We start from the raw sequence: 23,139 nt of genomic DNA, 5'->3' as shown, positions 1-23,139 counted from the left end.
AATCACAGACCATTAGAGAGCTTGAGTCCTGAGAGCTTGAGTCCTGTCCCCCAAGCCTCACTCCTGGTAAAAAGCCATGGGAAGACAGAGAAAGAGCAGAGCTCGGAAAGGGTTGGCGTGGCCACACGGCCAGTGGAATCCAAGAGGTATCCATGGCCCTTCTCCCCTGGTAACCGAGATGACAGGATGCCAGCATTAACACTGCTCCGTGTTAAAAACAATTAGATGTAATTGTTTCCTTTATGTCCCTCTTGGGGGCAGAGCCAAGCCCTTTCTAAGTTCTTTGTAGCTCCCCCCAGAGTCTAATGCCATGCCAGGAGCATAATGGTGTTAAATATTTATTGAATAAATAAAGGAGAAAGTGCAGATCCCAATTATTGACGGTGATGTTGGGAAAGAGCAAAAGTTCTCTTCGTTCGGATATCAAAAATGGGCTTTCCCATCTGAGAAGTGTTCTGCAATGGGGCCAGAGTTCACACCCAGATGCAAAGGTTCCAACCTCCTACCACACAGCATCATGCTGTCCTCTGTAAAAATTGTCACAGCAACTACAACTACCTTTGTCTAACACTCCTGAGGCAGCCTGGAACACAGTTCATCATTATAAGTTGAGGCTCACTAGCGAAAAATCACCCCAAGAAACAGATCATCTTGGGTAACATCTGACATGACAGGAAACGGGTGGTTTCCAGAAATAAGATGCACGGGATTCTAAATAGACATCCTTTATCATATCAAAAGTCACCGGATGAAAAGTGCAACGCTGAGGATGAAGAGAAACACGCCACTGTCACAGACAGGCCAGTTCACAACCCAGGAGCCTATGCATTTAAAGTGAGATGATGAGATGAAAGCAAAACCAACAACAACAAACCCCCATGATCTGAAGAGGGGTCGAAGACCTGACTCTCAGTGTTCTTGCCCCTTGAACTTCAGAAACTACAATATGCTGTACCCCTTGAACTTCAGAAACTACAATATGCTGTACCCCAGAACTCCTTCCCTACCAGGGCTAGCTGACTAATACTAGCCTCCTGGCCACACATAAGGGGTCCAGAGAATCCCCAAATCTGGGAGAACTTGGACCACTCACCTGGACCTAGCCATCTCATTCCCACCTCGAAGCTCCCCGTACTCCCTCTGTTGAAGGCCTCAAATCTGCCTCTGTGCCTTTCTGGCCCTAACACTTGACTCTCAGGTAGGAGTCTCCACAGCCTCTCTATCACTGACATTCCACACTGTGGTGGTTTGAATGAAAATGACTCCCATAGGCCCATAGGGAAGTGGCACTATTAGGAGGTGTGGCCTTGTGGTTAGGTGTGGCCTTGTTGGAGGAAGTGTGTCACTGTGGGGGCAGGCTTTGAGGTCTCCTATGGCCAAACTATACCTAGTGTGGCACACAGTCTCCTTCTGCTGCTTGCAGATCAAGAACTCTCAGCTCCTTCTCCAGCACCATGTCAGCCTGCACAGCACCATGCTTCCTGCCATGATAATGGACTAAACCTCTGAACTGTAAGCTGACCCCAATTAAATATAAGAGTTGCCATGGTTGTGATATTTCTTTGTAGCAATAAAACCCTAAGTAAAGCACTGTCCTTCAGGAGGGACAACAGAGCAACTGGATAATCACCCATTCACTCTACTTGGTTCGCATCAGCGTAGAATGGTTGGGCTTATCCACACACATCAAAAGCAGGTAACCCCTACCGCTGCTTCAAGCCAGAAAGCATGCTGAGAATCCACAGGCCCAGCCTGTACCTATCTTGTCCTGGCCCTGGAGAGTAAGGCTACGGTCCAAGTATCTCTCCGCCAACACTGAAGTCTTCCCAAGAGCAGAGAGACTTGAGAAGAGGCTTTCAACCAGTGCTCAAGGCCCAGCTCTTCATTAGAAAGCCTATGAGCTTTTGATAAGGGAAATGCTATTTGCACAATTAATACCAGCTCTGGAAAAGTGTATTTTGAAATAACAATAAAATAAATTCGGACTGGGAGACTGTTTCGTTGATAAAGTAAGGGTTCGAGTTCAGATTCCCCAGGACCCACATGAAAGCCAAACTCAGCGGTGCACGCCTGTAATCTCAAGGGCAGGAGCAAGGGAGCTAAGCAGGTTTCCAGAAGCCCTCTGGCCAGCTAGACTGGCCTGTGCAGCTGAGGTCCCAGTTGATGAGGTGGAAGGTGCCTTCACATGGATTCCTGAGGCTGCCCTCTTACCTTCACACATGAGCCATAACCCACACCTGCACACACACACACACACACACACACACACACACACACACACACACACACACTGGGGGGAGGGGCAAAGGGAAAAGATAGATTAAAAATGGTAAAAACAATTTTTTAAGTATCAAGTACACCGACTTTTGGCTTTTTCCTAATGTTCTGATTCATTTCCCGGTCCTCCAGGACAAGATGGCACTGAAAAAGCCAGGGGCTCCTCTCCTGGCCAAGCACAAGGCTGCAGCCCTCACTCTGTGCTGAGTGGTGGCTTCCAACGACTCCAGTTCCTTCTCCCTTAGACACGTACACAGTCCTCATTCACTCAGCAGAGGTCAGATGCTCAGCACTTTAACTTTCTTTTCAAGAAGAAATCATTTCAACAACTGCTACTCTAATTTTAAAAATAACTGTCTCATTGTAATGCAGATATAACCTCTAGTTTTCTTCTATCCAATTTTTTGGGGGGTTAGGGCATATTAATTATACAGAATAATAGGTTTCACTGTGCCCTTTTCATACATGCATAGAACATTCTTTAGTCATATCCATTCCCTGTATTACCCACCCCGGCTGCTCCTCTCTCCTCCCCTCCCCTCTCCCTGATCTGAGTCCCAGTCTCGCACCCTCCATTCTTTCTCATGCCCATCCCCTCTGTGTGTGTGTGTGTGTGTGTGTGTGTATGTGTGTGAATCCCTCTCTGTGTTATTTTGGTTTTTGCTATATAGTCCTAGCTGGACTGGCATGTAGCCTGAACTGGTCTTAACATCATAGCAATCCTTTCTTCAGCCTGAGTCCTAGGATTACAAGCGTGCACTACCAAACCCAGAGGGCCATAAAATCAGTTAAATGAATTATAGCCAGGTTTTGCCTTCTTGCTTGCCTGCTTGCCTGCTTGCCTGCTTGCCTGCTTGCCTGGTGGTATGGGGTTATCTACCACCTGAACCAAACCTCACAGCACACCTGTGTCTCAAAAGCAACCATGACTAGTTCTGTCCGGCAGCTTCACGCGGATATTTTATACCTGAACAAAAACAGGACAAAGAGTTTAAGATGCACAATGCTTAAGAAGTATTCATAAGGCAGTCCATATTGTCAAAAAAAAAAAAAAAGGTGAATTTTCCTATTATTAACTAAATATCCCTATCTACAGCTAAGAACTAAAAGTCATCCCCAAATGATGCAGATATCCAATAAGCACAAAGAGTGACAGAAACCCTTTAATTATCCCCAACATCATGCAAAAAGAGTAAGTGCTGAAAACACCAGATTAATGTGTATAAAGTGTGGCGGACAGAATAGGGCCTGTTTCAGGTGATTGTAAGGCAATTCATACGCTTTGGTCTTTCTTTCCCTTTTTCTATTACTAACTGTCAGGATTCAGAGCTGCATTAACCTTGGCCCACTGTAAAGATTGTATAATTAGAAAACTGTATTTTTCAAATTCTCTCTCACTGGGGTTTGATTAATCCTCACTGTCTCATGTAGGCGGTTCTCTGGAAGTTTGACAAATTAACAGGATGTACTCCATCCTTGTTAGATTTAAGAGATTCAACATTTTATAGATTTGACTTCCATCTCATTTGATGTAAGACTCATGCAATATCTATTTTAGACACATTACAGGTACTCAAGTAGAAAAAGAAGATAAAGAGAGAAAAAGCCCCCACACATTTGAATGATGCTAAACAAATTCTGACTGCTACACCTGTAACCTGGCAAATACGGTGTCACACACACACACACACACACACACGATGATCTCAGTCTCCGACAGAGACATGATGAGAAACATTGGAGCCTCATAAAATCTGGACTGTGGGGAGCAAAATTCCTGTTTTTTTATAACCTAAGAACTCCTTTCTCTTTTCTTAGATTGACCCTGGAATTAATAACTAACATGAGGTGGGGTACCCCAATTTAGGGCTGATTTAGACTAATTACTAACAAGCTGTCCTAGCTGTTCTGATAACCACACTTCCTGTCCTTATTCTCTACGTTAGAATCTCAGTGAGTTTACTCCTGGGGTAGCGGAGTGTCAGCGCCACAAAGTGTGGGCACATCTCCAGGAGCATGGCCACCTCCACCTCTGCCCTCGTGGATGTCCAGATGCCTGATGGAGACTTCCACCAAGAGGAAGGGCACGCGCCTCTGAGAGATCCGTTTACCGCTTCGGTGTCTAGGACGAAAATGGAGCTTCAACTACTTATTTCTTAATTATTGAAAGATATCCTGACAAGGCCTCGTATGTCACTGCCAGCCCTCTGAGCACCTCTCCTTCAAGCCGATAATTAACAATAGCCTCGCCTCTGAAATTAAACTCGCAACCTGCCACTACCCGAACCCAGAGGTCCACTTTCTATGGTTGCCCTCAAACCAGAAACCAACGATTCTAGCCTAGAATGGGCTCCCAGGCAATGGCACACCTGTGAAGTGGTAGGCGTGAGTGCTCCCAGATCACTAGGAACACAGGAATGTCAATCACACTGCTCAGTCTCTTCAAAGGAGGAACTGAATACCTGTTCCCACCCAGGAGGCTGGGAGTGGATGTCATTGACCTGGTGACCTTTGCTCTCCACAGCTCAGGCTTCTCCCAAATCCCCCAGAATGTTTATCCCAGACTCCCCCTCCTGAGGCCTTTGTCTTGAGCTTTCTTTCTGTTTCTCAGTCATCAGAACCCTATTCTCAGGGAAGGCATGGACGCCCTTTACAGCCAGCTGGTCTCTGTGCTGTCTCAGGGACCACACCAGCCTCTAGGCCACTAAGCTACAAAAGCCATCTTTAAGGTCACTCGTATCTAGCCAATGAGTCTCGATGCTGTCACTCCTTAATCCTCCTTGGCACTGGGGACTGCATTACATGAGGACACTTTTCTTGCAAATTGCACTGTGTTTAAACATGCTTACAGTCAACCGCCTGGTCTCAGGTTCCAGAAGTTCGGGACCCAACACCAGCTAAGCCATGCTGACCTGACTTTCATTGTTACCTCACCTGGATCATTTCCTTGACAGCTGTGATGCTTGCAGCTCCACCCCCCACCCCCCATCCCCCGACACACACCTGTACCTGGTCTTCTCCTACAGCAAGGTTTGATAACTGTAAAGGAGCAGGCTGATTAATTATCAAGGATCTGAACGACAGATGGGCTCTAGAAAGGGAGAAACAACTAGGGAGCTAAGCGGTTCTATGAGGTAATTCTACCCACCAGGCCTAGCTGGGAGACCCACCTGCCACTCCTCTGCCCTCTGTAGCTCCTTGCCCCTGTCCCCCAACCTCTCCCCCAGCCCGTTTTTTGTCACCTTATTGCAGCCTCCTTAGTCCCTTCACTCACAGCCTCTTTAGAGACAATCTTGGGGTACGGGGCTATAGCAGAAGAGAAACTTTTGTTTTTTTCCTTTTTGCCTCCTTAGTTCTGGGATTAACAAGTTGCGCTCCACCACACCTGGCTGAAACCAGAAACTTTAATACTCTCCACTTTCCCCTTATGTTCTGATAAACTGACTGCAAACACCATCCAATCCAATCAGGCCTGACCTGGATGCCATGGCTACAGGAATAAGTGAGCCCTATCCCCCAGAGCTCAGAACCCACCAGAAGCACTACAAGCCCTTCAGGAGAAGGACTGCTTGTGTGCTGTGTTGAAAAGGTGCGGAACACAGAGGTCACATGCACTCTGCACAGGCAGATGGGAACCGAACCTTTAAGTCATACTGTTTCTGCAGAAAAAATGTACCTAGATTATAAATGCCTTTTCAACCAAGCTACTAGACCCTGGGGTTTGACTACAGGAAGGTGAGGCCTTCTTCAAGCCCCAGCCCCTCAGAATGCTAATAACATTCTGCCTTTCTTTGTGCAGTTACAGGAAGAGCACCTGAGGAAGGTGGAGGAGAAAGCCTTGCAATGAAGAATTAATTAAGCTAATGAAGCCTTTGTTACCACGAGTCAGGGCTTTCCTGAGAAAGGTTGGCTTCTCCTGGGAGGTGGGCACCAGGGTCTTTGTGAGCAGAGATGACTTTTGCCTGACTAACCAATGGACTGTGTGTGTACACTAACGCCCTTCCCCAAGCCCTGTATCTAGCCGGTGACCTTTCTGCTCGGAAGATCTCCGAAATACAACCTCACAGCCTTCTGGCATCAAGGACACACACAACTCTTCCTGAGACATGATAGCGTAGTTTGTTTGTGACAATGAAAACAGGAAGCTGAGATAATTCGGAGAAACCCTGTCCCAGGCTGGTACCCTGTACCCACAGAAGAGGGTTCTGCTAGAAAATGACAATGGAAAGGAACCCAGGTTTAGGAAAGCAGTCACAAGCCACTTACTCAAAATCAGCCCCCGACCCCCACGCTCAGAGCAAAGCCCAGACTTCCATAGCAGCCATGAACTACTGGCCCAGTGGCAGCAGCCAGTAGCTCCAGCCTTCTGACTGGGGAGATGGAGAGAAAAGTCCTCCCCTGGCCCCTGAGACCCTTACTGAGGAAAGAATCCAGTCAGGGCACAGTGCACAGGCCCCACCTGGTAACTAAAGTTGGTGCTTGCTGTGCCGGAGGGCAGCCCGGCCGTAAGCAGGCAGCCCTGGGTGGCGCGCTTCGGCTGGACCACAGGAATACATGTTTCTTTTTCCCTCTCTGCTGCTCTGTTCCCGCCCCATCCTCTACCCCCTTCCTCTGCCTCTCGACAGAGCTGCTGGTAACAACTCAGGGCACCCAGGGGAGCCACTCAGCCCCAATGGTGGTGCTTAGGGCTAAAGACATTTCTGACTGTGGTGTTTCCATTATTGATAATAAAGCCCCCAGAACTCTAATTACATTGCTTCCCTATGTGCTAAGGGCACACAATCAGGTCAGAAGGAGGAGGATGTAGAAGGAACCGCATTTCATCCATGGCTAAGCCAGGCCAACTCCCTTCCTACTGTTCCCACGAAATGAAATGCCTAAAAGGTGCTAAAAAGGTACCAGGAGGAACAAAGCGCCGTCAGTCACCCTCTGACAGGCTGTCACGTAAACACACACAGCAAGGATTCAAAACTTCCCTCTTGGGTTCGCAGCTTTTAAAGGGTAAACCAGGAGTGCGCTGAGCACTGGCACAAGGGTCGGAGTCCAAGCTCCCGGGTTCATTAGTTCCAGCGCCTCAAGGCCTGCTTCAGGTGACTCAATGGCCCTACCTCAGTGTGAGGGTTGAATGGGATGAGCTGACCTAACTCTAACACGGGATTCTCCAAGGTGTACCGTTCCTGGCGCTGCCCTACATTCCTCGGCTCCTCCCTCAGCAGCTGCGCCCAGGCCTCAGCATCTTCCAGCCGCCAGCCCCTCAAGCCTGCTGGCCCCTCAAGCCTGCCCAAGCTCCAGCAGTAAATCCCCCTGCAGTGCAGCTGCACGAACTTCGGTGGCTACTGTCACCCAATCTCCTTCTTCTCCTCACTAATCTGTACACTTCCGAAGCCACCCCCGCCCTGTCCTGAGCCACTTCGCCTTTTGTCCTTTTCTTGTTTTCTCTCACTCTGCTGGACGATTTTATTAACTAACAAATGACTTATTAAAAAAAAAAAAAAAGCAAACAAGAAACTAAAAATAAAGTCTCCTGTCTCAAAAAGTGCACAATAGTGTCTCAGCCCTACACTGTCCTATTGTTGTGGTCGGTCAGAGCCCCATGTGTCAAAACCCTGTGTAAATAATACCCCCATATCCTCCCCTTCCATCCTCCCTTCAGCTTGCTCCAGTTTGGCTCGAAGTGCTGCTGACAACACCAACTCCCTGATAAACTCAGACACACTTAGTCTATAGAGTTCTTGCCAGGCCTGGACATGGTGGAAGGCCCCCTCCTCCTTAAACACAGCTCTGTGACCCTCCCTGAGGGTCCTCCTACAAAGGCTCAAGAGTACACAACCTCCACGTGCTGGGGTTCTCAGGGGTCGGAACCACCTCCTGTCTCTCTACACACTCCCTTCTCACCACCGCCATGGAGACATGCAAAAGTCCAACCCAGCATGGAGGGCCTCGCCAACCTGGATCTCTTCCACACATGCCCAGGGCACATGCAGTTTTGCTGGGAGCTCCTCATCTCCCCCAAACCTTGCTCCCCCTACCGTGCCTGCTCCACTTCAGTATGCTACAGCTTGGAGCTGTTTGGGAAGAGGGACTGTCCCTCTCTAACTCTGTATCAACCCATCTGCTTGATGCTGTCTGCAGATTGTCCATACTTGTTCCTCCTTGCTCCAGCACCTTGTACCTCCAAACCTCCTGCCCACACACACACTACCTCACGGCTGGACTCCTGTTGCCACTCTTGCCCACAAACACCTATTTCATACACATAACGCGCCTCGGTACATTTGGGCTGCTCTACCAAACTGCCAAATTCTAAACGGACACTCAGATCTGACAGATGTAGATGCTGGGAAATCTGAGATCAAGGCACTAGAAGATACGATGTCTGCAGAGGGTCCCCCTTACTGGGCTATGGGCAGACTCTTCTCCACTGTGCCTTTGTGTGTGGCCTATGCACGCACGCGTCCACATGCATGCACATGTCCAGAAGCCAGAAGCTGACACTAGGATGTCGTCCTCAGTCACTAGTGACTCAGTTTTTGAGACAGTCTCTCAGTCAACCTGGAATTTGTGGACTCAGCTGAAACGCTGGCTAAGAGGCCTTGGGGTGCTCTTGTTTCTGTCCCCCAGTGCTGTGGTACATACAGATGTGCACCATATCTGGCTTTAACGCAGGTTCTGGGGTTCCGAAGTCAGGGTTTCATGTTATGCAGCAAACACTTTACCCCTGAGCCATCACCCCAGCACCTTACTGAGCCTCATCTGTAAGGACACACTAACCCAAAGGCTCTGCCCTCCTGACCAAACAACCCCTTAACACCACCACTTTAGGGGTCGCCTTCAACATAAGAGTTGGAGGAGACACACAATCAACCCAAAGCCTAAAGAAAACCTTTTAAACCCAAACTCCTTAACCCGCCCTTTGCTCTCAAAGCCTTGGCTACTTCTCAGTGTGCATCACCCCCCCACACACAGAGAGAGCCTATCCCATGCCGGCTTTCCACAGAATGCCTCTTCCATCCCCAAGCCCCAACCCACTGGCCCATCTTTCCCTGATTGGCTCCATCCGATCCTTCAGACAGGGAGAGTCCATACTGTCAGTTTCTCTCTTTAACCCTACCTCCTCCACAAGTGATTTGCAAATGCTGTGAAAACAGACCAGAGCATTGCACACACAGGTCCTGACAGGCAAGATGCCCCAGAGTAAGCGTGTAAACAGATACATGGGAAAGCACTCTGCCAAAAGCCAATGATGGATAAAACACATTTCATGTCTAAAACTGAAGCAACGGAACTTGAGAGGGGACAACTTCACCACTACACCCAAAGCTAGCTAAAGAACAGATGACTCATTAGTATGTATTTTAATTCCTAGAAAGTGATCACTCATTTGTAGAGGGAAAAAATGGCAGAGTTCTGCTTCCCTTTATTCACCTAAACTCAAAATTAATGTCATTCCAACAAGGTCTTTTAATTGCAGAATTTAAAAATTCATACTCCGTTATCATATTCAATATTTTAAATTTACTATGGTATCTATCATTTGAAAGAGGCACAGAGATAAAAATTTGCATCTCTGCTAAGTTAGCTGGGGCCAGCGTGCTCACCTCTGCTTTCACCGATGGTCAGCATTTTCCATTGGTGTTTGCCAATTCCCAGCAGGCATCTCTGCTCAAATGAAGATCATCACTGCTGGATTCACAAAAGGAGTTCTCAAGTGCTTTCCATCTGGTCTTAGACTAGCCTCTCTCCACACAACTCTAAGCAGGCCTTGTATGGACAAATACATTCTCTCTCACTCACAGACGCTTTCCCAACTTTTTCTTACTCAATGCCTTTTAATCTCCACAGTTAGTGGGTGGCCTGTACTCCTTAACTCCTCCCTCCTACTTGTGAACACTATCTCTACCTGGTTTATATTTACCTCAGAACTAAAGACCCGGAGATGCAGCTCAATGGCAGAGAAGTTGCCTAGCATGTACAAGGCCCTGGGTTCAATCTCCAGCATAGCAAAACAGGACAGAATCAAAACTATAGCAAAAAGCGAGGCAGACAGGAAGCCTGCTTCCATCTACTAATTCATCCTGACGTGCAGATGACATTCTCCCTGTCACCAACAGCCGTTCATAGCTTGCAGCTCAGTCAATGAGAATGCCTTCATTACTCAGTAAACACAGCAACACTGATCATATGCAATAGGTTACATTACTGGTATTTTTTTCCCTTCAAATTACAGACCTGGAGGAATCTTCAGCATTGATCTGCTTCATAAAGAAGCAGGGAGGCAGGGAAGGTGAGATGTCTCAGAAGGTAAAAGCACCTGCCATCCAAGCCTATCAACCAGAGCCCAACCCCAGAACCCACATAAAAACAAAACAAAAGCCAAACAAACAAAAAAACGGCAAGAAGTTGCAAAATCCCAGATACAGTCATGGACATCTAAAGTCCCAGCATTCTTATGGCAAGTGCTTTACTGAAGGTAGAGACAGGAGAATTACCCAGCAGCAATCCAGCCAGCTAGCCTGGAGTACGCAGTGTCACAAAATATAGACAGACAGACAGACAGACAGACAGACAAGAGAGATCCTGCACCAATAAACCGGAAGAAGGGAACCACTCCCCAAAGCTGTTCTCTGATCTCTGTGAATAACATTGTGCCACAAAAACATGAGGTGCACACGGAGAGGCCGCACACTTATTTTTAAGCTAAGAGAGAGAGAGAGACTGAGGCTAAGAAGTCCATGCCAGGTGCAGTATCTTAAAACCCCACAACCCCTGGGAATAAACAGAGCAGAGGAACCTGGGGCCCCTAAGGGCTGGCCCAGGGTCTTTTCACGAGAACGTGGTCACTGCTGTTTTTAGCACAGTAGCTGATACTACAGAGATGTCCTAAGGAATAAAAGTAAAGGGCAATATAAACACAAAACCCTTGGAGAACCTGGTTTCCCTGCCCATTCTAAGCACAATCAACGCATGCGTGCTGGCTGGTTGTAGGCCGAGCTGACACAAGCCGGAGTCATCTGAAAGGAGAGCACCTCAGTTGAGAGATGGCCTCCCTAAGATCAGGCTGGAGGCATGCCTGGATGACATTTTCTTAAGCAGTGATTGACTGGGAGAGCCCAGGGCATTGTGAGTGACACCATCCTGGGTGGTGGTCCTCGGCTCTGTAAGAAAGCAGGCTGAAAGCAAGCCATAATCCCAGCACTCAGGAAGCCGAGAAGAGAGTTCTAAGTTAACACTGGCAAGACCCCCTTTCTTGGAGAGGGAGAAAGGGAGCTGTAATTATTATCCTCAGAATATCCACTTATGATGAAACTGGGAGGGGGGGGAATTATACTGAGTGAGGTAATCCAGAACCAGGGAAACAAAAGCCACATGTCCTTTCTCATATGAGGAATACCTGTAGAGGCTGGGACACTAGAAAGGGGTTACTGGTTGGGGGAGTGGTGGTCACAGAGGGGATAGAACGGAGATGATATGAAGAGGAAAAAGAATAAGAAGGATGCTAGGGGGTAGGAAAGTAGGGCAGAGGAGACAGTGGGGGAAGAGATAAAACAAAAAAGCCATGTGAAAACCTACTATTTTGTAAGCTTGCCACATAACACACACACACACTCTCTCTCTCTCTCTCTCTCTCTCTCTCTCTCTCTCTCTCTCTCGTGAGAGAGAGGGAGGGAGAGAAGGAGGAAGAGGGTGAATTATTTGAATTGAATGGTTTTTGTAAGCAGGAGAGGAAAAGTGGGGAGGGGAGCTTCCCCAAGACACCATAGATTATTAAACAAAAAGCCCAGGGCCAGGTATAGGCTACTCCCTTTGCTCCACTAGTCAGGGAGCGTTTCATATACCCCACAAACTAACACAGGCTATTTCACTACTGCTCTTGGTTCCCCCATTCTTGGTGGTACTAAGATGAAGGCTAAAGCCACCACCTCCTGTCACAGGACATGGAGAAATCAAGTAGGTCCTGACGAGGCTTCCTCCCTGCTGGGTAGCTTTTATAGTGCTGGAAGGTTCTTTTGAAGGCTGCTGGGGGGAGAAAAGTCATCAGCAGTCTCACCCAGCTGTGAACCTCATGCAGTACAGTAACAACCAACCTGGCATGAAATGCCCATTGGCACACTGGCAGCATGAATGTTATGCGATTAACTAACTCTCTTGAAAATACTGACTTTTCTGCAAACCTTTTATTTCAAGGTAGAGTACAAGACTCCACCTATGCTAGCTTCTGGTCACCAGCTTGAGGACTACAACTATTTCCAGCTTCTGAGGCTTCAAAATCACTGCATTACGGAGACATTCGGATGTTTTTTATGGCAAGGTCTAACCACCACAAACAAGCATTTTAGCTTTTTCTACATCTCTTCTTCAGAACAGGGATTATTTTCTTACTGTCCATATTTGCTAGAAATTCATGATGAAACAATCACTGATGCTTTAACTAAAATTAACCCCTGTGCAATATAAAATTATGTACTTTATTTGGTCAAAATGAAATACCTCAATAAAAATTATTTGTTTCTTTCTGAAGACATCTTAAGAACAACTATACCTGACAGTGGAATAGTCTTAAGCTGGGTATTAGAGGTGAGGAGAAAAAGACTCCAAAATACTCCCGAGTTCCTTTCCCAGGGTAGCCTGCCTGTTGATTCATACAAAGAATCTACCTGATTTCCTCCCTTTACAAGTGGTCAAAGGTTTTTCCCATTGGTTATATTAGTTATTTGCACAAAAGTCCCAATTAGACCTGCTGTCAGGCCACAACTCCTGGACAGCCAGGCAGGGGAGGAATGTCAGGGAGCTACACACAAAATTAAATTCTGAACAAAGAGAAACAGCAAATCATCAAATCCTCGGATCTGCCTAACAAAACCAGAGGGCATTCTGTTTCCATCGTTCGAACAAATTTGATCTTAATTACTAAGAAGCTCTTCCAAGTGACGAGGAAGTCACGGCTTAAGAAGGATCAGCCTCCTAACTTCTTGATAAATTAGTTTCTCAAGACTAACCTTTTGGATGCCAAAGAAATACATCACGCGCATTGGCAGTCAGGAAAATGTCAGTGTTCAAGGGGGTAAGGCAAATGGCTACGTAATCACTAAAATGACATCTCTGCATGCTTAACAATATGCTAAATGTGAAAAAAAAAAGATTAAATTTAAATACAGAATTTAAAGAGGCTTTGCCACACACTGGCAAAAAGTGGTGAGAAGTTGCCATGTGTATTTGTCACCTTAATTAATTGCGGGTTTGGTTTTTTTCCCCCAACATTTCCTTCCCAGCACCATTTTCTCTGTGTGTGAGCGCGTGCCTATGCACATATCTGTGTGCCGGAGGCCCAGGAAGGACTTGGGTGTCTTATCTCCCTAAACCTGGAGCTCAGCTGGCGGCTCTCGAGTCCCAGCAATCCTCCTGTCTTCACCCCTCACAACACGAGGGTGCAGGGGTATGTGGCTAGACCCTGCTTCTTTTCTGTGGGTCCCAGGCATCTGGATTGAGAGCCTCCTTCTTGTACAGCAAGTACTCTTACCTGCTGTGCCCTTGCTCCGGCCTCGGCAGCATCAAAGTCTTTCTGGAGTAGCCCTGTCGACACAGGAACTGATTCTGCTATCGGGCCACAACTCCACTTCTGCCCGATGCGTTTGGAGTCAAGGTGCCACCCACACCTAGGGATATCAGGACTGGGGTCCCTAGATAGGACAACCTGTGATATGGCCAGCATAGCAATCCTGTTTCTTGACTGACACGGATGAAGAAAAGTAGAGCTAAGAGGCCTGCTCGCACACCAAGTCCTTTACCAATGATAAACACAAGGCTGCGAACACAGGGCATCACAGGAGTATAACAACCACTGTGTAAAATTCCCTAACCAGGCAAAGAACCAGAGTCTTCTACGGCCACCAAGTCCATAAACTGCCTCATGCAAACTTGTTACAAAAACCCAAGGAACGGACAGTATCTGAATCACCAAGAGTATTTTTAACCTCCGTTTTATAAAACTGGCGTTCGGGTGAAACGTGCTTCGCAGTAATGAATTTCGAGGAGAGAAACTAAAACTGTCAGCTGAGTACTTCATCATGAGTTTAGCAACCCACCTCCTCCTCATAAAAATAAGAGTCTTCCCGAGTCGTTTTAGATGGCAAATTAGATAAATGTGCGGCTTCCTGGTTTTTTAATTGTTGCTCATCAGAAAGTGCTCACTTGAACAATGCCACCTTCTTCAAGCCACTGACGGGTAGAGACGTCACTTTTGTATTTTGAGGGGTGGGGTGGGGGTAATGAGAAGAACAGTTTCCTTAGCTGGGGGATTTTCCATTTCCCACATTAAAAATTTCATTATAATCAAACAGTTTCATAAAGTTTTGATCCTAAGGCTGGAAGAACAAAAACATCCTTTAAAAACGCCTCTCTAGAGAGACAGCCCAGAAAAGGCTGCCATTCTACTACGCTACAAGCATTCTGCACTTCCCTTCTCCCCACAAAGTGTCAATCAGGGCTGATGACTTCAAGCTTACAGAAGGAGTAAAGGAGAATTAAGTTGCATTATTATTGGTAAACTCAGATTTACATGGTTGTCAGGCTCCCTGGCTTAGTCACTTTGGGGAGCTATGGCAAAATACCACATTTAATTCTTATTGTTCTAATGACTAGAAGTCTGAGATCAACATGTTGACTTCTCATGAGGGCCCTGGTCCAGGTCGGGAAAGCATCATCTATGGTCATCTTGAATGTCGGAAAGCAAGCTGTCTAAGTTAGGGTTTCTATTGCTGTTTTGAAACACCGTAACCAAAAAGCAAGTCTGGGAGGAAAGGTTTCATTCAGCTGCTTATACCAAAGGAAGTCAGGACAGGAACTCAAGCAGGCAGGAACCGGGAGGCAGGAGCTGATGCAGAGGCCATGGAGGGGTCCTGCTTACCAGCTTGCTCATCCTGCTTTCTTACAGAACCCAGGACCACCAGCCCAGGGATGGCTCCACCCACAATGGGCTGGGCCCTCCCCATTGATCAAAATTGAGAAAATGCCCTACAGCTGGATCTCATGGAGGCCTTTCCTCATTTGAGGTTCCTTCCTTCCTGATGTAACACAAGCTAAAGTTGACACACAAAACCAGCCAGCACACAAGCCCTCTCTGGGGTCCCTTCATAAGGGTACAATTGCCTTTGATGACACTTCATGAGAGCTCAACCTTCAAGATTTAATCACCTCCCAGGAGCCCTACCTCCAAAGACCATCACTTTGGAAACAAGCTGTCAACTTACGGATTCTAGAAGAGACAGAAGCAGTCCATCACACTCTTTTGAAAGAAATGTTAGCCCAAGTCATATGCAAGTAACTTCCAGTTTTACACTAGGCCAGGCCACCGCTACCCAGGTGCTTGATCTCTGAGGTGTATCTGCACCTAAGCCACAATCTGCTCAACTGCAAAAATAAAATAAAATTATCAGCATCTCAAAGAAGCTGAATTCCACAGCAGACATGCAGAAACTGTCAAAGGCCCCCAAAACAACACAAGCGATTGTCACTGCTTTTAGCTATCTACCAGAACCAGATGGTCAGAACCCTATGGTTGGAGACACAACACATTCTGGTTACAGACAGAAAAATCAAACTGGAACTGACCTGAAAGTTCCTCCGTGCTAGCTAGCTCTCACAGTGCACTGGGTTCTACATAGCCCACTGTGGGGAGAAAAGCCATCAGTGGGACTACCCAACAGTAAACCCTACACATTATATAACAACCTGCCAGGCCAGATGCGCCCTTGCTGAAATAGTGGCATGAGGTTAAGGGGATAACCAATTATTCTCGGACTGGATCTGAGGCCAGCTCCACAGGAGGGAATCCATGCCTGAGCCCCCCGGTGAGGAGGTGATGGCCCTCAAAGGGAACCTATTTCAGCTGTCCTGCTAACAGGCATGTTATCAAACTATATTCTAAACATTCGTGTCTATACATACATGTCAGCGCTACCCTTAACCTTGGCCACAGGAACTCTGCAGTAGCCAGCGGTTAATGTAGAGACTCACAGCCAATCAAAGTCCTGAGAGTAAGTGACTATTGGGTGCTCAGCCCTAAGTGGGATACCTACATCAATACTTGTCCCCTCCAAGACTCAGAAAATATCTCAGAAGAGGAGGCCGAAAGAACGTAAGAAGCAGAAGATGGGAAAGTGTGCTGTGAGATGTGTCTCCTGGACACGTTGCACTCACGAACTCACTGCAGCTGTGGTTGTCTGCACTAGGCCTGCACAGGACCCAACCAACGAGTTCAGTCCACATTCCAACTGGCAGCTCTCACTGTACTCAGTGGGTTACCAAAAAGAAAAGCTAGAGGAAGCAAAGGAAGGATGCTGAGATTTTGGGGTTTCTGGGGGAGGAGGGGAAAGGGAGGTGTGTATGATCAAGATACATTGTTTACATGTATGAAATTGTTCGAGAACAAATAATAGATACTCCATTAAGTATATATTGGATGGATGGATGATGGATGGATGGATGGATGGATGATGGATGGATGGATGATGGATGGATGGATGATGGATGGATGGATGATAGATGGATGGATGATGGAGGAATGGATGGATGGATGATGAATGGATGGATGATGGATGGATGGATGGATGATGGATAGATGGCTGATGGTTGAATGGATGATGGATGGATGGATGGATGATGGATGGATGGATGATGGAGGAATAGATGGATGGATGATGAATGGATGGATGATGGATGGATGGATGGATGATGGATAGATGGCTGATGGATGGCTGGTGGATGAATGGATGATAGATGGATGGATGATACATAGATGGATGATGGATGGATGGATAGATGATGGATAGATGGATGGATAGATGGCTAATGGATGGATGATGGATGATAAGATATATGGCTGATGGATGGATGGATGATGGACAGATGATGGATGGATGGATGAAGGATGGATGATGGATGGATGGATGGATGGATGGATGGATGATGGATGAAGGATGGATGATGGATGGATAGATGGATGGATGGACAGATGAATGGATGGACAGGAATCAGATGCTCTCCTACCTGTGTAACAAATACCACAGAAGCTACTTTGAACGAGGCAGAAGGAGATGCTGTAGATACAGAGCATGGGGAGGGTACTAAAGGGGTACTACAAAGGACCTACGATGGCCCAAGTCCCAAGCGCACATGAATGTCATCTGATCAATAAGATATTAATGTAAACACCGATGGCATGCAGCACTTGCTGTCATTAAAGGCCTCAAGTTCTTCTGTTTCAATGAGGGTCTCTGTATTAGATCCTTTCCCCAGCACTGTGGCAAAATAGCTGACACAACCATCTAACAGGAGGATGGACCCGTGGCGCTGGGAAAGGCATGGGGGCAGGACCAGTTGCTGCCTGTGGACGCTCGAACCTCTGGCTTACATCACAGATCAGAAGTAGCCCTCACCCCCCCCCCAAAGGTGTGCTTCACCGCTGTACCCGGACTTCCTTACTCCAACAAAGTGACAACGGAAATCTGTCCTGACTGAGCTGCTCATTCAGCAGGTGCTGAGTCACTGGACAGGAGCTCTTGAAAAATCTTCAAGGGTTCCAGGTGTCTATCCTTCCTCGTGGAGAAGCTCAGTGAACAGAGGTGATCGGAGGAAAGAGCTACAGCCTCCAGTTATCACCTTATTTTTCTTTAATTAAAACTTGTAATCTTAAAACGGAGGTTTAAAAAATGCCTCAGCGTCGGCAAGCATTCCTCCTAGATCCCAGCCAGTGAGTGCAGAGAACGCAGTCACTTCTCCATGGCTTGAAAAGCCCAGGAAAGGCAAGAATGGGCACACAATGTACACACAGTCATCATTATTTAGACTTAAAGCCCATCGTTACATGTATTATGATGGTAGTAATACTAAATGCCTTTTAAAAACCATTTAATACCTTCTACAGTTTTTATGGTACATCAAATTACAAGCTTACTCCCGTGAAGGAAAATTGTCTACATTCTAACACAGCTAACACATAAAATGAATAATTGATAAGCGAGGGCAAAGAGCTCTGAAAACCTAGAGGTATCATATGGATGATAAAAAATAATGTAGACAGACATCCAGTGCTCACAAACTCAGCAGCTCTTCAATAAAAAACAATCAGTGAGGTTGGACAAATGCCTGTGTGAGTTTAATTCCTCCTGGGAAGCCGCTCTGGAAGGTACTCTCCCCACCCCGGACAAAAGGCGACAGCCTCAGAACAAAGCCAGTCACTCTGGGGGTTACAGGCGATGGGGAGGGAGGGCGTGTGTGCGTGTGTGTGATGCAGTCTTTGGTTTCCAGGGCACTATTACAAACACACCTGGGGCTCTCAATGACAGAAGGCGGCACAGGTCCCACTTTGAGGGGGACCTCAATCGCTGCACTCTGCCCACTGGCATCTTTAGCAACCAGCCTGAGTACAGCACACTGCCATCTCCTCAAAGAACGCCTCCTCACCAGAGCTCGGAGGAAGGACTAATGTGTCACTGTCCCGACTCACTGAAATATTGACTGGAGTAGGTCATACATTTCAATGGAGATCTTTAACTTATCGACTCTTTCGCTTTCGCTGTCTTTACGCGGGACATCGAACTGTGCTGGGAAAAATTATTTTTGCATAGACCCCGAAACAACTAATCATTTTCCCTCTCTCTTCCCATCAAAGGCTGACGGAATCAAAACCGGGATGACAACGTTTCTAAAATATGCTGGAACGTTCTCCGAATAACTCACTACCACGAGCTTAGCTGGACCCAGAAGACAGTTTTACACGCTCACGCTTTTGTCTGCGCTCTTGCGGCTCCTGCCAGGGGTGAGATTAAATCGACTATCCATTATTTCTTATCCCCTGAAAACCCTAGGTGCTTTGTGGTTGCCTCTATTCTTACTCCCTCAATTCCTTCTCTTCTTCCACACATCTTTCTTCCTTTCCATTCACACACCCAGGATCTGTCCTTTTAGGCAGTTTATAAAGAGACTTACGGGGCTTACTTCAGAAGACTAAGGTCCAAGAACATTAGAAAGAATACAGAAATCAGACTAAGCAGACATGGAAACACCCAGAGGAAAAGCCTACTGGGGAAGAGTGAACAAGCAAGGCAGGTTTTACGTCATCAGTGCCTTGAACTTCATTCCCAGAAGGCACAATCCTTCCCAGTTAGATGGCCGTAACCTACTCTGCTTCCAACAGAGTCAGTCTGTTCATTCTAAGACATAAATGCCGGGGGTAGCCAACATTTGCAACCCAGTTTGACTCTTTTCTGGAATTACCTACGTAGATAGAGGATAAAGGGAGCGCAAAGCTGATCCGTCCCTTCCATCATCTCCAGAGGGATTCCCACTGTAGGAAGCGCCTGCGACGCTTTCTACCTAGAATGTCCCCTACAGGCTTATGTTTTGATCCCTGGGGTCCATAACTCATGAAGTTATTTTCAACAGTGTACAGTTTTTTGTTTTTGTTTTTTTTTTTAAATTGGGTTTTAGCTGGGCAGTGGTGGTGCGCACCTTTAATCCCAGCCTCCCAGAGATGAACTTGACTTGTGTCCTCATAAGGCCAAGAGGCTGAATGCACACTGCTTCTCGGCAGAGCAAGGCAAAGCACTGCTTGGTTTGCAAGAGCAACACTTGGCAAACTGACTCTTTGCCAAGATAAAGAAACAGAGACTTCAGGGGGCTGGAGAGATGGCTCAATGGTTAAGACACTGACTGCTCTTCCAGAGGTCCCGGGTTCAATTCCCAGCACCCATGTGGCAGCTCACAACTGTCTGTAACTCCAAGATCTGACATCCTCACACAGATATATATGCAGACAAGAAACAGACCACAGAGCCTCTTCACACACACCCCTGCTCTCTCGATGCAAAGGGCCACGCCCTTCACTGCTCTGGCATCTACAGGCTATCAGGCCACTGTGAAACACACCGGACTCATCAAGGCAACAAGGCCCAGCACCTCAGGGCGAGCCTGTGTAACAATTGCTGGGCTGCCAGTGGCTCTCTTTGACACTGAGGGAACAGGAGGAGTTGGAGAGAGGCCTCAGTGGCTAACGGCATGTACTGTTCTTGAGGTAGGCCCAGATTTGGTTCCCAGCGCCCACATCAGGCAGGCCCACAAATGCCTGCAAAATTCAGTGATAAGGGATCTGCCACCGTCTCCTAGTCTCCAAATTCACTTGTACCTACACAGTGCATATAAGTCATGCAGGCACATATATGTGCATAAAAACAAATAAATATGTAAATCTTAAAAAGAGCTAAGATTATCAAAGGGTTAGCGAAAACATTATTTAAAAGGGGGGAAGACAGAAGATATGGTACTTTCATTGCAATTTCTTCTCCTTTCTATCCATTCACGACTACAGGGAAGACTAATTTTTCTTTTTTTTTTCAGTGAAGCGCACAGGAAGGGGATGGACAAGGAAGCTGCCTTACCATAAGGATACTTCGTATCCAGCTTCTTTTCTGCTGTTCTCCTCCAAGGCAACAGGTCATCACTACAGCCATTTGGCATTCCATTGTACCCGATCCCAACAATCTTGTTTTCTGTGTTCACAATGCAGGCTCCAACCTAGAGAGGAACATTGCCCAAAGGTTTGCTAACTGTGAAGAGCTGGGTGTGCTACGGGGAGGCAGTGACTAAATCACAAGCATGGAGGGAGGGGAGCACACCCCCGACACACACACACACACACACACACACACACACACAGTGCAGCAGGTTTACTCTGCATTTTTTAAGTTGCCAAGTATCCATTTTCCTAACCTGCTCTTTGGTGAACGTCCCAGCAAGTACCCGAACATCTTCACACCAAACCCCTTTACCTGGGAACTTGGATCCTTGCTTCTCTGGGCTGACAAGAAGGCCACCGCCATGAAATACTCAGGCCACTCCAAATAGTCATCCCGTTTTTTGCAGGAAATGTCACTCATGTTGGGTCTAAAGCCGTGTGCCGCTAAACACGGAGAAGGAAAACTGTGCATCTGATTTCCAAGTAAATGCATCAGGCCTAAATGCTGGGCAGCTTCAACACTTACTAAGCAGAAATGGCAAGTTCCTAGACTTAAGAGAAGAGGTCCTGGTCTTGAGAGGAAATTAAGAAATGTATTATTGGAAGTGTCTGGATTTGGCACTTACAGATTTCCAAATAACTCATGTGTTACCTGCTTTCCTACAGAATCTAAGTCACTATATACTGCCTACAAAGCATCCACTTCTTTACTTCCCCCTCTTAGAAACTGGAGTCAGCATGGGAGGGAGCACAGAAACATGAACGATCTAATGGATTCCAGACACTTTTAAATTTACATGTATCGTCACTAAAGCCTCATTTCTAGCTAAAGTAGGCAGCAGCACCGCACCTGACAGACTCAGTACTCAGGAAATTTACCCTCTTAAGCCCAGGGCTTTGAGATAGATAGAGAGAGAGAGATAGATGGATGGATGGATGGATGGATGGATGGATGGATGGATAATTTGCCCTCTAAGCCCAAGTACTCTGAAATAAATAGCTTTTGTAGCTTTTGCAATCCGGCCAGTCTGGTAACTAACCAGATGATTTGTTCCCTTCCTTCCTCCTTCGTTTCTCCAAATAAAGCGATTAATCAACTCTGAGGACTGAATCTAATGGGAGGGGGTGGGGGAAGGGGAATGAGAAAGTGCTGATACTAAAACCAGGTTCTGTAGCAGGGGCCTCAAGTACAGGCCTAGACGGTCTCTGCAATCCGGGAGAGGCCGAGAGGGGGTGGGAAAAGGCACAGGACTTCAGCTAAGAGAGTCCTTTCCAGGGCAACAGAGTCACCCCACTCACTGAGAAATCCTAACGTACGGGTTTTCCAAACTTCCCTTTCAGACTGCGGTAGGCTGCGGTGCAGAGCAGCACCTAGCAGTGAACGGGCAGGTACGCGGAAGCAGAGTTAGCCAAAGACTCTCACCCCTGCTCAGCGGCACTGACTGGCTTCCCGCCTGCTTTAAGGTTTGGAGGGGGATGGGGAGGGGCAGGGAGAGAGGACACGTTTCCCTACCCGGGGCTGCCCTGTGCTTGCTCTTTAAAGCTCCCTGGGGTTCCGTACCCACCCACGAGCAGCTTCGCCACGAGGAAACTGAGGCTGGGATGTCACCAGTCCAGGGAGAAACTGCTGCACCTCAGCCCGGACAGGACGCACCGTCCTGGAAACCGCCCCAGCTCGGCTCCCGGGGTTCTCAAGCCTCCATCCTCCCCACCACGTGGGCGCCGGGAGGGACTCGGGGAGGCGCCCTCCCTGCACCGCGCCGAGCAGCCCCCGCGCAGACAGGGCCCGGCACGAGCCGTGGGGTCGCGCCCGCCGTCCGCTCGCTCCGCCGGGGGCTGCAGAGCACGGCTCGCGCCGTCCGCCAACCCAGGCCACCCCGGCCGCCGCCGCGCGCGCGCGGGAAGCCGGGAGGGAGGCGGGGCCGGCGGCGGAAGGGGCGGTGGGCCCCGGTGTGGCGTGCCCCTCCACGCGGTCGCGACCCCGGGGTCCCTGCGGAGCGGGGCTGCCCGGCCCGCGTGGGGGCCGGCGCGGGTCCCGCTGCGGCAGCGGGGACACCAGCATCGCGGTGACCCCTGCGGTTTGCCCGGAGGTGCTTTTTTGGCCCTGGACTCTGGAATGTACGGTGCCTGGTCACACCCACGGGCCTGAGAGCTCTGTCTTTAGTTGTTGAAGCTTCTCCCAGCCCTCTGAATCCATCACTAACTTCCCTGAGGAAGTAAATCCGGAAAGGTGACCAAAAGACCCAAATATTCCAGTGGCCGCGGGCCTGAAAGGAACAAAGAATTGAAGGAATCTGGTTCTGGCCTCTAAAATAAGCCCTGCAGGCTGTGTCCTTCTAGCCACCTTCTAG

General features: G+C 47.8%; 1 protein-coding gene across 3 annotated transcripts in view; it reads right to left on the bottom strand.

The window, feature by feature from the left end:
* The window catches only part of Dctd (dCMP deaminase), a 28,408-nt gene extending 5,726 nt beyond the window's left edge, over positions 1-22,682 (bottom strand). The window contains exons 1-3 of one of the 3 annotated variants that reach the window (XM_060381759.1): positions 22,354-22,679; positions 21,102-21,232; positions 20,712-20,847 (exon numbers count right to left, since the gene is read on the bottom strand). In XM_060381759.1, coding sequence (XP_060237742.1) covers positions 20,712-20,847; positions 21,102-21,209 — 244 coding nt within the window. In that variant the 5' untranslated portion in view covers positions 21,210-21,232; positions 22,354-22,679. Of the gene's footprint in view, positions 1-20,711; positions 20,848-21,101; positions 21,233-22,353 lie in introns of all 3 variants that reach the window. The other 2 variants (XM_021661212.2, XM_060381760.1) reach the window with 2 other exon arrangements.
* Between the last annotated feature and the right edge of the window lie 457 nt (positions 22,683-23,139).

Source organism: Meriones unguiculatus, chromosome 4 (assembly GCF_030254825.1).
Source record: "Meriones unguiculatus strain TT.TT164.6M chromosome 4, Bangor_MerUng_6.1, whole genome shotgun sequence".
Taxonomy (NCBI): domain Eukaryota; kingdom Metazoa; phylum Chordata; class Mammalia; order Rodentia; family Muridae; genus Meriones; species Meriones unguiculatus.
This window is presented reverse-complemented; position numbering and strand designations above follow the sequence as displayed.